We start from the raw sequence: 17,279 nt of genomic DNA on the forward strand, positions 1-17,279 counted from the left end.
TGAACTCCATTACCCATAAGTCACTTCAGCAGTAGGTTAAAGTTGAAGTGCCATCCCTGCAATGGAAAGAGCAGTGGTCTGAGGTTCTAACAAATGATATCATTTCTTTAAATGTTCACATCTGCTGTTTGCGGAAGCAGAGCGAGTTACTCTGTGGTTTAGGACTAAAATGAAAGTAAAGTGTTTTTATGAATTTCGCTGCGATCACTGAGATTAATCCCGACTGTTGTGGAGGACTCGATAAAGTGGACTTTAGCAAGGTACACACAGTCTGAGCTCTCTCTCTCTCTCTCTCTCTCTCTCTCTCTCTCTCTCACTCACACACACACACACACACTCTCTCTCTCTCACACACACACACACTCTCTCACACACACACACACTCTCTCTCTCTCTCTCACACACACACACACACACACACTCTCTCTCTCTCACACACACACACAGAGACAGAGAGCTTTGTCAACATGTCAGAAACACTTGTTTCTGTTGAGCGATATAGCATGTGTGACCTAAAAACTCCCTGAAAGTCAAAACAGAATTATTATTATTATTATTATTATTATTATTATTATTATTATTATTACTGCTGTGACCCCGATCATACACTACCCCTGGCAACAATGATGGAGTCACCACACTTAGAGGATGCTCACCCGGCTTTTTTTTACTTCTGGACAAAAACAAATAACAGATATGACACAAAACAATTTTTGTTTAATAGCTGAACATTCTGGATTCGTGAAACATACCTCGAACAAGTTAAATTCAATTGTTTTAATTAAAACGGCATATTTTTTCCAGAGCAAATAGAGGGAAAAAGTTATGGAATCATCAACAAAAAATGATCACAATCAGTACTTTGTTGCTCTTCTTCAGGATTTTATGACTGCCTGAATTCCCTGATGCATGGACTTCACTGGTGGATTGATCTTTCCTTCTCTTTCTTACTTACTTCAGGCAGACATGTCTGTGTTGTATGAAGTAATGAAGCACATTGATCTGACCGAGCCCAGCTTCTGCATGGCTGTCATCACCATCATCTTCAATCCGCTCTTCTGGAATGTGGTGAGCTCATCACTAGAGCACTACTCGGCACAGAATAGTGTGTAGCTGTAATTCACTTCTTGTGTGCAGAACATTGAATGTGAAATGATAGGAGTTTGAATTTACAATAAGTTTTTCTGTTGTAAATATACCAGTATAATTTGCAGTTTCAGTCTACCAGTAACACAGTTGTTAGTTTTAGCACACTAGTGAATTAAACAGAACTTTATTCATTATGCAGAATTATACCGAAATATAGTGTTTAGTTTACAGTAAAAAAATAAACCACACAGTTTAAAAAGACACACAAAAGAAACAATTGTGTGGTCCTCGCCAACATCTATAAACATACAAATAACCACAGGGTGGCTGTGACTCAGGTGTTACAGTGGATTAGCCACCACTTGAAGGGTTGGTGCTTTGAGCCCCGGCCAATCCACATGCCGATGTGTCGTTGGGCAAGACACTGAACCCCAAATTGCTCCTGATGGCAGGCTAGAGCCTCTGCTGCCACTGGTGAGTGTGAGTGTGTGAGAGAGAATGGGTGAATGAGAAATAATGTAAAGCGCTTTGTAGAACCGGTAAGGTTAAAAGGCACTATATAAGTGCAGACCATTTACCATTTTCAGTATGTAGTCAATTTTTCCAAAAATTAAACCAGCACTCAGAAACCAGGTGGGACGGGGGGATAAGTACACCCTATAATTCAGTAACATGTAGAACCACCTTTAGCAACAATTATTTGAACTAAAGTTTTTCTGTAGGAGTTTATCAGTCTCACATCATTTTGAAGAATTTTTGCCCACTCTTCTTTTCAACAGTTTGAGGGCATTCGTTTATGCACAGCATCTCAATGAGGTTGCAGCCTGGACTTTGACTTGGCCATTCCAGCACCCCTTTTTTTTTTTCTTTTTTTTTTTTTTTTTTAAACCCATTCAGATGTTGCTTCGCTGGTGTGCTTGGGATAAATGTCCTGCTGCATGACCTAATTTTGTCCCAGCTGAAGCTGCTGGATAGATGACCTTATATTTGTCTCAAAAATATTCTGGTATGAAGTGGAGTTCATCATTGTCTCAATGACTGAAAGTTTCAGAGGTCCTGTGGCTGCAAAACAAGCTGAAATCATCACCCCTCCACCGCCATGCTTGATAGTTGGTATGAGGGCTTTGTGGTGATACAACTGTGATAGATTTTTGCCAGACATGGTGCTGTGCATGCTGATCATGGTCTCATCGGTCCAAAGGATATTGTTCCGGAACTATTGTGGTCTGTTCAGATGCAATTTTGCAAACCTAAATCGTGCTGTCATATTCTTTTTGGAATTTTTCTTAGCCATCTCTTAGTTTTTTGTTATCATGAAAGCCATACTTGTTCAGTCTATTTCTGATGGTGCTGTTATGAAAATAAACATTTAATGTGTTTACAGAGGCCTGTAGGTCACATGATAGCTCTTGTTGTTTCTTTATATCTATATATTTATATAAATTGTCTGAATGTGGACTGAATTTGCTGGGATAATATAATAATAATAATAATAATAATAATAATAACAATAAAAATAATAATCCTTCTCACTGTACAATGGTAAATTTCAAATCATTTGGAGATGGCCTTATAACCCTTCCCAGATTGAGCCCATCCAAAAACAGTTGCTTCTCTGAGGTTGTGGCTGAATATTCTTTCTTCTTGGCTTGATGTAGACACATCTGAGCGCTCCAGAACAACACACTGCCAATAGTACTTCTTTTATAGAGGTAGTTACACTTCCTAATGATTAACTAATCAGCTGCATTTCATTAGTAACACCTAGCTGCTAATTGCTCCCTTAATGATTGTCGAGGGTGTTTTTTTTTTTTCCCCAGCTGGTTTCTGAATAATGGTTTACTTTTCGGAAAATAAATGACCTACATATTGAAATTGATTGTGTTTTTTGTTGTCACCTGAGGTTATTTGTTTGTCCATAGAAGTTGGTGAGAACCACAAAATTGTTATTTAGGCCCTGATAAATAAAACATAGAATTGAAGAAGGGTTTAATTTCTTATGCATATATATACATATATATATATTACACAAACACACACACACAAATCCAAATGTAATGGAATGCCAAGGCCAGTTCTTTGTTTTTTCAATACACTGAAGACATTTGGGTTTGATATCAAAAGATCAATATGAGACGATAGATCAGAATTTCAGCTTTCAGATCCTGATATTTACATCTAGATGTGTTAAACAACTTAGAACATGGCACATTTGGTGGCAGACCACTACATTTTTTAGGTGAGTAAAAGTATTGAAATAGATGGTCTTGCAATGACAGAAAGTGCTTGCAATAACTGCATCAAGCTGGTGACCCACTGACATTACCAGATTGTTTTATTCTTCTTTTGTGATGCTTGTACAGCAGCTTCATTCAGTTGTTGTGGTCGTCTTTTTTTTGGCAGGGGGAGGGGGTGTTCCTCCTTTCAGTTTCCTCTTCAGCAGGTGAAATACGTGCTCAATTGGGTTAAGGTCTGACGATTGACTTGGCCGGTCTGAATCCTTCCGTTTTTTCCCCTGCTGAAGTCCTTTTCTGCCCTGTGTCCTGCCCAGTGTTGACAGTGTGTTTAGGATCATTGTCTTTCTGCATGAAAGACCGTTCCTGAGACCGTTCCTCCATACAGAATCTCTCCAGATCCTTAAAATTTCGAGGTTTTGTTGGTGGACTCTCCTCTTCAATTCAGGTCAGGGGACTAGGATGGCCATGGCAGGAACCTTGATTTTGTGGTCACTAAACCATTTTTGTGTTGATTTTGATGTTTTGGATCATTGTCCTGCTGGAAGATCCAATCACGGCCCATTTTAAGCTTTCTGGCAGAGGCAGTCAGGTTTTCATTTAATATCTGTTGATATTTGGTAGAATCCATGATGCCGTGTATCCTAACACAATGTCCAGGTCCTCTGGCAGAAAAACATCCCCAAAGCATTAAAGACCCACCACCATATTTAACTGTGGGCATGAGGTACTTTTCCATATGGCTACCTCTCTGTGTGCACCAAAACCACCTCTGGTGTTTATTGCCAAAAAGCTCTATTTTGGTTTCATCTGACCATAGAACCCAATCCCATTTGAAGTTCCAGTAGTGTCTGGCAAACTGAAGATGCTCGATTTTGTTTTTGGATGCAAGTAGAGGCTTTTTTTCTTGAAACCCTTCCGAACACCTTGTGGTGATGTAGGTGACTTCAGATTGTTGTTTTGGAGACTTTCTAACCACAAGACGCAACTAACTGTTAACACTGTTAACTTAAATGCTGTTCATGTATGTGTGGTGCTCTGAACCCCAGATAAGACATGTAGTTCTCCCATTTTCCACAGTTTTTATAGATGCTCTTGTCATTTCCTTTAAGCATCTGGCTTAACATAGTCTTAAGGGACTCGACTCTGCACTCCACACTCTAGCTCTACTTTAATGAGATTGGGGCCTGCCTGTCTAGCAGTCCTTGAAAAGTTAGTATTTTGGAATTGTGCAGTGCTCCAGATCGAGGTGATGAGTTGCACACCATGTATGGAACAGAGACTTTCTGACCCCAAGATGCAACTAACTTCTGCAATTCTCCAGCTGTGATCCTTGGAGATTTTTTGGCCACTCGAACCGTCCTCTTCACAGTGTGTTGAGACAATATAGACACACGTCCAATTCCAGGTTGATTCATAACATTTCCAGTTGACTGGAACTTCTTAATTATTGTCCTGATGGTGGAAATGGGCATTTTCAATGCTTGTGCTATTTTCTTATAGCCACTTCCCATTGTGTGAAGCTCAACATCCTTTTGCCGCACATCACAGCTATATTCCTTGTTCTTACCCATTGTAAGGAATGACTAATGGAATTTGGCCTGTGTTACGTCATGTTTGTACTCCTGTGAAACAGGAAGTCAGTGTCGAACAACTTCCCTAGTCACCCAGGTGTACTAAACAAAATTTAAAATATCAGTGGGAATATACTTCAAATAAATTTTTCTCATATGAATTCATAGGGGTGCCAATAATTATGGCACACATATGTTTAACAATTTTTTTTTTTTTTTTTTGATAAACCTGTGTCGTGTTTGCAATTGTTTGATATCCATGAAAGCAGAGTATTTTTGTGATTTTTTTTTTTAAAAAATAATAATTTTATACAAAATATCAAAAGCTTAAACAATAAAGATAACTTTTCACAGCCACCTTTGCTCATATTTTCCAAGGGTGTCAATAATATTGAAGGGCACTGTAGATAAAATGCTAGCCTGGAAACAGTGCCATTGAAGACGGACTTCTTAATTGACAATCACTTCAGGAAGGGCTGGGAGAACTGCATGCCTTGATGTAGGGCTGCAACTAACGATTATTTTCATAATCGATTAGTTGGCCGATTATTTTTCGAATTAATCGGGAGGGGCAAACGTTCACTAAGATTTTAGTGTTTGTTTGTTTGAGTGTGTTTGTTTGAGTGTTACAAATATAAACTTCAGACTAAAACTTTACACAACTGTTTGTCCAATTACCCAATTATATAAGACTGAAAAGAACCCAATACACACACACGCACACACCAGAATATATATTACTCATTTAAGACTGTAGTTTAATTCTGTGCTTTTTGTGCACCCATAATAAATAATGCATAAATACCTTCATAAATAATTATAAACTTTTTAAATTTTATATATTTATAATATATATATATATATATATATAAACTTTTTAAATTTTATATATTTATTTTATATATATAAATATATAAAATTTAAAAAGTTTATATATATATATAAACTTTTTAAATTTTATATATTTATTTTTTTAATTTATATATATATATATATATATATATATATATATATATATATATATATATATATATATATATATATATATATATATATATATATATATACACACACACACACATAATATTAAACTACAGTCCTAAATTAATAATATAATTAAGCACTGAATTAAACTACAGTCCTAAATTGATAATATAAACTCACTTTCACTGCACCTTGTGGTTTCTGTTACTCACTGCCTTTAGACATATTATTTTACTTTTGATCATAATGTTTTAATTAGACATTACAGATCTTACTTGCGCTACACTGTGTATCACTGCGGCCTTGTTACTAATATATCACTTCCGTTATAATAAACTACAGAATCTAAGCAGACTAGCAAATCCACCAAGGAATAGCTCAAAAAGAAGAAATGGAGGGTTATGGAATGGCCTAGTCAAAGCCAATTGAAATGTTGTAGGGGGATTTGAAACGGGCAGTACATGCAAGAAAACCCTCAAACATCTTGCAGCTGAAAGAATATTGCATTTTTCCCACTGTAAAAATGAAACACGAGGGTATAAATACTATAACTAATTGAAAGGGGAAACAGAAACAGCTGTGGACAATGATGCCACATAAGGGAAACAACCAATCATAAAACAGGGATGGAGACAGGACCGAAGCCAAAATAAAACACACGCCAGAACGTAAACAAAGTCATTGACAACTTGCTCCAGCACTCTGCATGAGGGTGTATCTCTGATGGAGATCAAGCTCAGGCTTGAGCATGTTGTGAGAGGCTGTCTCTTCAGCTTCTGGCAGGATCAGGACTTGGTAGGCTGTCTTGTAGGCCTGGCTGGAGCTCTGCAGGAGAGGTTGCCACATTGGCCTCTGGCTGGAGCTTGGCTGTGGAGGCTACCCTGTCTGCTTCTGGAGGGTGCTCTGCTGGAGAGGCCGCCCTGTCGGCCTCTGGCTCCCTCTTGTAGTATGTGGTGAATGGTCTCGTGGGTTCAGCCGTCAGGCTGGCCCGCGCCAAAAAAATTTCAAAATCGAAGCAAAAGTCAGCATTTCCGTAGCTCACCTTCATGAAGCATATGAACTAAGCCACACTTCCCAGGTCGAGGTTGCCTGTGGTGATCAGGAACTTAGCCCATTGGTGAGCTGGGCTGACGAACCAGGATAACGTGAATGTCAGCCGCTGTCTCTCTTTAGGCTTGAGGTCTTGCAAGCTCTCAAAATAAAACTGACACTGACACTTGGTAGGCTGTCTCATCGGCCTTTGGCATTAGCATGACATGGGAGGCCGCTCCGTCAGCCTCAGGCCATCTCGTAGGCCTCTAGCGTGAACATAGCTTGGGGGCCTTCCTTTGGCCTCAGGCAGGAATGTGGTTTGGGAGGACACATCATTGACCGCTGTTACGAACATTGCTTGGGAGGTCACCTCATTGACCTCTTGCCGGAACATGGTTGGAGAGACCAATTTATTGGTCTCAAACTGGGACTCTGGAGATGAGGTCACCACGTTGAACTCAAGCTGAAGCTCTTCAGTGGGAACCACCTCGTTGGTCTCAGGCTGGAGCTCTGAAGGTGATGCCGCCATGTTGGCCACTGGCTGGAGCTGTGCAGAGGAGACCACCTCGTTGGTCTCAGGTTGGCACTTTTGGAGATGAGGCCTCCGGCAGGAGCTCTTCACGGGAGGTTGCCATGTTGGCCTCTGGCTGGAGCTTGGCTGTGGAGTCCGCCCTGCTGGCTTCTGGAGGGGTGCTCTGTTGGAGAGGCCACCCTGTCGGTTTGGCCGTCAGCTTATCCTTTTTACCAACAAATGTAGTCTTCACAGGTGAAACTGAAGCTAAAACCAAGAGTAGATGTTCAGAGCTATTTACTGTTTAAACAGTCAGTCTAACAGGACACACCTAGGTAACAAGAAACACTGGTCAATCACATGTTCCAATATTTTTCTTGCCTACAAATTGTGTGATCTAATACAAAATGTGCTATTTTATATTTCGTTTAACACATCTACATATAAATACCAGGAAATAAAAGCTGAAATTCTAAGCTCTCCTATCATATTCATCTTTTGATCCAAAACCCAAATGTCTTTAGTATGCAGCAAAAAAATAAAAAAGAATTGGCCTTGCCGTTCCATTTTGGAGGGGACTGTATGATAACAGGCCGGAGGTGTGTCGTGCATGCAATTGCAACATGTTCTGTTCCCCAGCCCTCTGAGACCCTCAGAGCTCCAGCATGCATTAATCTGGTTATAACAAGGCCTGAAACACACACACACACACACACTCACACTCAAAACCCTCCACAATCACACACACACACACACACACTCACACTCAAAACCCTCCACAATCACACACACCGTCAAAAAACCCTTCAGCTGCTAGTTGTCCCAAATTAATTAATTATAGTGATTTTTTAAATTTATTTATTTATTTATTTATTTGCTGGATTTGTTTTGTTTAAGCAAGGTAATTACTGTCCTACATGTTTGCACATAGAGTATTGAGTGCACAAATCCATTAAGGCACATTAACAAGCTAAACAGGATTTGAATACCATCAGAACAGAATGGTAGGGAAATTACTTGAGCACTTTTGGGCTAATTGAAAAAGGTTTGTGTAAAAAAGGATTTTTAGGGTTTTGAAGGTCTTATATTTACATGTTGTAGTTTAGTTATGTAGTATTATTTTACAAAGGATTGACATACAGAATACAAGTGCAGACTTCAGTGGCAGAACCTCAAATCAGTGACACCGTTTAGGATGATCAGGATTGGCATGCCGTTTGGCAAAATTCTCACTGTTGAGGTCTAATCATTAAGCAACTGCTCTCCTTTCTTACACAACCAATATTTAGTCTATTTTTCTCTAATAGAAATAGCAGTAACTTTAGAGTCCTTTGGTTCCATATTTTGACCGCTGTGTAAATTTGGACAGAATAAACTGACAACTGGAAGCGGCTTGTGCATCAACCTGTGGATGTTAATTCCATAAGGACAAATGAACTAAATGCTTCTTCTGCTAGTGATAAGCTCATTATTTGAAATATACATGTTTTTTAAAGTAAAAATATATATTCATTAGACTGCGTAAAAAAGATCGCAGAGGTTGTGTGGTGTTGTACAGTAATCAGCATGGGAAGGTAAAGTAAACAGCTTTAGCTTTCAGCTAAACTCCACAAAGCCTAGTTAAAAATGCATGCACTTTTTGAATTACATGCATTAATGCAGTCATGTTTTAATAGTAATCATTATTATTTCAGGTAATGTTTAAGGTATTATTGAATATCCGACTATGACCTTAAAGCTTCTCTGATCTCAAAAGCTTCGATACTGTTATTAATCTCTGCACTTATATATTTTAGGTTGCCAGATGGGAACATAGAACACGAGGTCTGACACGCATGTTTAAAAGCCCATATGTGGCCTGCTACTGCCTGGGTGCTGTCATTCTGCTTCTCAATGTTTACCGCAGTCACAGGTAATGCAAATACCCTACTTAGTAGTCACATTTATAAACTTCACAAGCATAGAGCTGTCAGACTTTTAAGAAAAGCACTAAGGAAATATCACAGTACAACTGAAATCACAGATGATGACTGTTTAATAGGTTGGTTTTAAGCACAAATCTAAGCACATTGCTGAGCTACCACTCTTTCCTTTATGTTCCTCATCCTGTCTTGTATGTTTTGGATTTTTTATTACCTTGTAAATTTTTTAGAAATATATTCAGATGGTTCATAGTTTAAGGGGGAAAAACAACATAAAGAATGTTAGTAAGATGTTGGGCCACCGTGAGCTGCCGGAACATCTTCAGCACACCTTGGCACAGATTTTACAAGGCTATTGAACTGCACTGAATGGATGAACACCATTCTTTTGAAAGATTTCCCCTCAGTTGGGGTTTGTGGTGGGGAGACTAACACATCACTCAAAAATCTCCTATATGTGTTCAGTTGAGTTGAGATCTGATGACTACAGAGGCCATAGCATATGATTTACATCATACATTCAGGAAGAGACCACTCGATTTCTGGTACAACAAAAATAAGCATTACTGTATTGTGTGCCTTAGGTTTTAATTTTCAATTGATTTAAAATGTTAAAATATTCAACTATATAAAAGTATAGTAGATTATAATAAAATATGATTCATAAATTACTCCAGACTTTACAAGCAATAATTTCTCTGACTTCTTGGGTAAGACAATAGAGTTTCATAAGGGCTAAAATTCAGAAACAGGCTGCCAACATTCCATTATAAACTACTGACATCATCAAAAATGAGAAAGCATCATGGATGGCCAGTATCACAAAGTTGTTTGCTTGTTAAAAAAATGTATATAAATCAAGTTTTTTGCCTCTAGTATTTTAATGATCTTTGTTTACTTTTTCAAAGAAAAATGTTGAGTATTGTTTGTCCTTTTTATTTATTTATTTATTTAATTTTTTAGAATTTTTCATAAAGGCCTCCACCCCAGTTCCAGTCTGGGATTTTTTTTTTGGGGGGGGGGTCCATCCCAGTGATCTGAAGTGCATATATTGCACCTCACTGCTGGTGACCAGTGTATTCCCTTCAGTGGCTTTGACCTCATGTCTCTGTATCTGCTGGAAGATTTTGTAACGAGAGGGCAGTGAGGGGAAATTTCCATGGCAGGGCAGCTATTTAGCTCAATATACATAATTCAACGTAGATGGGTAAAGTAATTTGTATTTGTATGATTCTTTGACGTGAGCATTCATGGGGTTTAAGAAAAGGACCAATCATCAGGGAGTAAACAGAAGAGAGGAAAATCTATTCCATTCTACTAATCAAGGTGTCCACAGGTCCTTAAATAGTCTTAAAATGTCTTAAATTCCTTAATGTAAAAATAAGGCCTTAATTAGCAATAAATGTCTTAAATTCATGTTTCAAAGGTCTTAAAAATGCAATCGAGCTAGGGCTGCAACTAAAGATTATTTTCATAATCGATTAGGTGGCTGACTATTTTTTCGATTAATCGGATGGGAGGGATTTTCAGTACCATTTATTCATTTATGTAAAATAAAATCCACAAACTGAGTGTTACACATATACACTTCAGACTTAAACTTTACACAACTGTTTGACCAATTATATAAGACTGAAAATCGCCAATACACACACACACACACACACACACACACACACACACACACACACACACACACACACACACAGAATATGTATTATTAATTTAGGACTTTAGTTTAATTCAATGCTTTTTTTTGCATCCATAAAAAGCAATGCATGAATGCTTTTTTTATGTATATATATATATATATATATATATATATATATACTCACACATACATACTGACGTGTGTATATGTATGTGTATGTGTGTGTATGTGTGTATATATATATATATATATATATATATATATATATATATATATATATATATATATATATATATATATATAGAGAGAGAGAGAGAGCGAGAGATACACACATACATTCTGACATAGATATATAAGTTGATCCTATCTGTCCATAGGATGCTGTTCCAGAACTGTATGGGCATTTTTACGTGTTTTTGGCAAACTCTAATGTGGTCTTCCTGTTTTTGAGGCTTACTAGTGCTTTATATCATTTGGTATACCCTCTGTATTTACTCTGAAGTCTTCCCTTGATTGTTATACAGATCATATCTAAATCCTGTTTTTGATCTGGCTTGAACTGTTGGGAATGGCTTTTTCACATACACACACACACACAACACTGTATTTATATTTACAAACACATTCCAAAAAATAATTAAATAATAATATAAAACCACACCTAGGTTATCTACTCAAGGAACATTTACACATTCATATAAAATGGTTAATTCAGTCATAACCCACATCCCAGTGTAATTATGATTCATTTGTGCATGCATAATGTCTTTATATTTTCATGTGTCATTAGATGGGTTATGAGTACAAGATTATACTCTAAAGCCTTTGCACTAAAGTGGGATTTCATGATTTATAGAAAGATGATGCACTGAAGCTATTCATAGCACTGACTCTCAATGGGATGGTACTCTCAGACTTTGACAGTTATGCATGGCAGGCTCATGGTCTGTTTTGCGTGACAGTTGTTGAACCTAGATATCTTATATCAGTGGTCTTCTTTGTTTTGTCTTATGGCTGTGGATAGCATTTGGGATTGAGTAGTCATTTGTTAGCTTGCTCTCTCTCTCTCACACACACACTCACACACTCACACACACACACACACACACACACACACACACACACACACACACACACACCAGGGGTGTCACCGAATACGAATAAATATGGATAAAACATAAATATATTGATTAAACACATGATGCATGTATGTTTGGGTTTTTTTTGTTCTGTACAAACAATAGAAATACTTTTATTTATAGAGCCACTGCTCCATATAGCCCTTTGCGCTTTGAGTTCATCACGACCTCTGAGCACTCAGCGTGGGTGTGAGCATGGGTGTGACATTTGATGGGAGTGACCAATTGTCATGGCCAGGTCAGGTCACGTAAACACTTAGACACGTATAGAAATCGAAGATACACAAATTGGCTATGGGCAGTGAAAAAGTGTGGGGGACGCGCAAATATTCTTTTTTATATATATATATATATATATATATATATATATATATATATATATATATATATATATATATATATATATATATATATATATATATAATATACATATATACATACATAGATACATACACAGTATCTCACAAAAGTGAGTACACCCCTAAGATTTTTGTAAATATTTGATTATATCTTTTCATGTGACAACACCTGAAGAAATGACACTTTGTTACAATGTAAAGTAGTGAGTGTACAGCTTGTGTAACAGTGTAAATTTGCTGTCCCCTCAAAATAACTCAACACACAGCCATTAATGTCTAAACCGCTGGCAACAAAAGTGAGTACACCCCTAAGTGAAAATTGGGCCCAAAGTGTCAATATTTTGTGTGACCACCATTATTTTCCAGCACTGCCTTAACCCTCTTGGGCATGGGGTTCACCAGCGCTTCACAGATTGCCACTGGAGTCCTCTTCCACTCCTCCATGATGACATCACGGAGCTGGTGGATGTTCAAGACCTTGTGCTCCTCCACCTTCCGTTTGAGGATGCCCCACAGATGCTCAATAGGGTTTAGGTGTGGAGACATGCTTGCCCAGTCCATCACCTTCACCCTCAGCTTCTATAGCAAGGCAGTGGTCGTCTTGGAAGTGTGTTTGAGGCCGTTATCATGCTGGAATACTGCCCTGCTGCCATGCTCTGCTTCAGTATGTCACAGTACATGTTGGCATTCATGGTTCCCTCAATGAACTGTAGCTCCCTAGTGCCGGCAGCACTCATGCAGCCCCAGACCATGAAACTCCCACCATCATGCTTGACTGTAGGCAAGACACACTTGTGTTTGTACTCCTCACTTGGTTGCCGCCACACACGCTTGACACCATCTGAACCAAATAAGTTTATCTTGGTCTCATCAGACCACAGGACATGGTTCCAGTAATCCATGTCCTTAGTCTGCTTGTCTTCAGCAAATTGTTTGCGGGCTTTCTTGTGCATCATCTTTAGAAGAGGCTTCCTTCTGGGACGATAGCCATGCAGACCAATTTGATGCAGTGTGCGGCATATGGTCTGAGCACTGACAGGCTGACCCCCCACCCCTTCAACCTCTGCAGCAATGCTGACAGCACTCGTATGTGTATTTCCCAAAGACAACCTCTGGATCTGACGCTGAGCACGTGCACTCAGCTTCTTTGGTCGACCATGGCGAGGCCTGTTCTGAGTGGAACCTGTCCTGTTAAACCGCTGTATGGTCTTGGCCACCGTGCTACAGCTCAGTATCAGGGTCTTGGCAGTCTTCTTATAGCCTAGGCCATCTTTATGTTGGCCAACAGTTCTTTTTGTCAGATCCTCAGAGAGTTCTTTGCCATGAGGTGCCACGTTGAACTTCCAGTGACCAGTATGAGTGAGTGTGAGAGCGATGACCAAATTTAACACACCTGCTCCCCATTCACACCTGAGACCTTGTAACACTAACAAGTCACATGACACCGGGCAGGGAAAATGGCTCATTGGGCCCAATTTGTACGTTTCCCTTAGGGGTGTACTCACTTTGGTTGCCAGCGGTTTAGACATTAATGGCTGTGTGTTGAATTATTGTGAGGGGACAGCAAATTTACACTGTTACACAAGCTGTACACTCACTACTTTACATTGTAGCAAAGTGTCATTTCTTCAGTGTTGTCACATGAAAAGATATAATCAAACATTTACAAAAATGTGAGGGGTGTACTCACTTTTGTGAGATACTGTGTGTGTGTGTGTGTGTGTGTATTTTTATATTATATATATATATCAGTACAGAAACACTGGAGGAGGCAGGACAAGACCTAGGCAATGGAACCAGCCTACTATGAAGTGTCTGGGCGTCGAGGTCCAGCTTTCGAAGCTTAATATGTCAATCCGCCTCAATTTCCAGAGCGCTCATCTATAACAGCTGAGTTTCATGCTCCTGCTTCTTGAGTTCGAGCTCTAATTCTTTTAAACAAAGGATCAGAACTCGAATCGCCTCCTTTACAAGGTACAGAAATTGCTTCTTTCCGGCGCAGCTTCCCAGCCCACGTTAGAATCTGCTGCCAGAATACCTGCTTGGACAAGCTCTCAGTATAACTCATCTTTGATGTATTGTTTCTTTGCCTCCTTGTTGACAGGAATATTAAAAAAATATGCAATTACGATTAGATCTTTTTTTCTACACCTGTCTCTTCCATCCTCAGTTATAGAATGTACACTTCCTCACCCACACAAGTTCAAAGCTGCCAAGAAACTTATAACTATGACTACAAGTCAGGTTATCAAACAAAAAACCTAACTACTTAGTCCACATAATGATTGAACAAAATCTCGGATGAGCCCCCAATTTGTTATGTCCCAAGTAAATACGGGGGAATAGGCGGACACAACAAAATACTAAAAGGTTTAAAGAGCTTTGGTCTGAGCCCTGCCACAGCACCACAAGTAAACGAATTACCATAGCGATTTTTATTTACAGCTCATGGAACAAAGACAAGTTATTGCAATTTAAAAAAAAAAAAAGGAAGCAGTGGGTTCAGGAGAGGGCAAAAAAAGCAATCTTACTGGGGGAATTTAAACCTCTAAATAAACTACCAAAGGAAAAAAACAATTGTACCTTAACTCCCTTCCTGGCCCCAAAACAGGAGAAAACGGAATTAAACAAAAATGGCGCCCACCTCCCTACAACTTCCAAGTAAACAACAATTAAGGTAACTAATAAACTTGGTATTAATAGCCGCAACATTAAAACAGAAACAAAAAAAATAGAAAGGACTAATAAAGGTAAATTATAACATTAATCTACAAACTTAAACCACAAGTTTACATTGTTGGAGACACTCACAATCAATAAAAATATCACAGAGAACAAAGTTAAGCAATTATCATGTTCAACAGCAAGATTGTAAACTGCTGTAACAGGCTGGGCAGGCCAAAGCCAGCACTCTGGAGAAAACTCTTGTAGGAACATTTCTCAAACTGGTTCTTCTCTACTTTTATACTGGCTCACTCTTGACTGGAAAGCAGGTGCAGCTGGGGGCAATCAGCTACCCATCAGACAGATTGAGTAGGAGGAGCCAAAGGAGGAACAGAGAGAGAAAAACTGGAAAAAACCACACACCAAAAAAACATGTTTAAAGAAAACATCTGGGTTATAACCCTGTTCCCTGAGAAGGGAGCGAGACTTTGCATGAGTTTTACACTGTGGGAAGCGCCCTCACGCGTGACTGGTATCTGGAGCTTGAGTAACATCATGCCTATTTATAGGCCTGCCGTGATCAGGTGACGTGGCAATTAAGTGTGTCGTTTGTGATAAAAAAGACACCTGTGAAGCGTGCCGTCAGCCTCTATTATATGAAGCGAAGACTCAATTCACAGGTATGCCCCAGTATGACAAAGCTACACAACGTCTTGTTCCCTTCTCAGGGAACAGGGTACCATGCGTAACCCAGATATTCATTTCAAAGGGAACTCAACGTTGCATGAGCTTTACACTGTGGGAACAAGAATACCCAGTCCATCATACTGAGGGCATGGCCTATTCAAAAGGTCAGAGCCCGAGGGTCACTGCAAGACACTCGAGCTTGGAACATATTTCCAGGTTGTAATATTGAATGAATGTGCGGCATAGACCTTGAAGTTAGAGGATGTTGCCCCACAGAGGCTCCATCAATAGGGGCGTGGCTGGCCAAAATGGTGACCATGTTGACCCTGATTGTAGAAGGAACCAACCCTGCTGAGAAATGTCCTTGTAAGAACTCCAGGACTGTAGTTATTGTGCAGTTTACTGGGTCTAGCTGACATTTCTCACACCATGATACAAAAAGTTGCCACTTGTGCGCATACAATTTCCTCGTGGATGTTGCTTTAGCATTCAACATGGTCTCTACAACCTCAGTTGTGAGACCTGAATCTATGAGCTGGTGCCGCTCAGGGGCCAGACCCACAGTTTCCATAGTTCCAGCCGAGGGTGATAAATCAGCCCTCCAGCCTGAGACAGTAGATCCCTGCAGACAGGATTATCCCAAGGAGTGCCGGCTATCCCTGAGAACCATATTCGAGCTGGGCAATAAGGTGCAACTAGCAGCATACGTAGACAGTCTTGGTGAACTCTCGCTAGAACTTGTGGGAACAGAGTAATCGGGGGGAAAAGCGTACAAAATTTGATCTTGGCAACGTGCACCATGGTCTTCAGCCCAAGTGGTGTGGGGCTGTGTTGTCACAGCAGGCAGTGTGTTGTCTCCTCGGAGGCGAACACAGCCACTTCTGCTTGGCTGAACCTCCGCCATACGGACTCCACCACTTGAGGATGGAGCCTCCAACCTCCAGCCCTCAGCCCCTGCCTCAACAGGATGCCTTCCCCCACATTCCGGATGCCCGGAATGTACATTGCGCTCACTGACACAAACTTTCCCTTTGCCCAGAGAAGAGTTAGTTGTGCCTGCCTGAACATTGGGCGTGAACGTAACCCTCCCTGGTGGTTGATATGTGAGACCACCGCTGTGTTGTCTGTCACAACTAACACATGGTGACCTCTTAATTGAGGAAGAAAGAATTTCAGGGCTAGAAATACGGCCTGTATTCCTAGTGATTTATGTGCCACCCCAGATGAGGGCTGCTCCAAAGACCACGAGCTGGACAGCCATCTAAGTCTGCGCCCCAGCCTGTGAGGGCTGTCATTAACCAGTCATTATCTTCTTGTGATAAGGAAATGCCCCTAGAGGGAACCAGAATGGCATCCATGCACTTTGTGAAGGTGCGAGGGGATAAAGCTAGCCTGATGGGAAGAACCCAATGTTGGTACATGTTGCTTCAAAA

The 17,279-nt window shown here is 39.8% G+C and overlaps 1 protein-coding gene across 1 annotated transcript in view; it reads left to right on the forward strand.

Moving 5' to 3' along the window:
- Positions 1 to 126: 126 nt before the first annotated feature.
- The window catches only part of pemt (phosphatidylethanolamine N-methyltransferase), a gene marked incomplete at its 5' end in the record, with an annotated part of 42,413 nt that continues 25,260 nt past the window's right edge, over positions 127 to 17,279 (forward strand). The window contains 3 exon segments of the mRNA NM_001201007.1: positions 127 to 260; positions 961 to 1,068; positions 9,221 to 9,336. Coding sequence (NP_001187936.1) covers positions 189 to 260; positions 961 to 1,068; positions 9,221 to 9,336 — 296 coding nt within the window.

The sequence above is a fragment of the Ictalurus punctatus genome, chromosome 13, assembly GCF_001660625.3.
Source record: "Ictalurus punctatus breed USDA103 chromosome 13, Coco_2.0, whole genome shotgun sequence".
NCBI classification, from domain to species: Eukaryota; Metazoa; Chordata; class Actinopteri; order Siluriformes; family Ictaluridae; genus Ictalurus; species Ictalurus punctatus.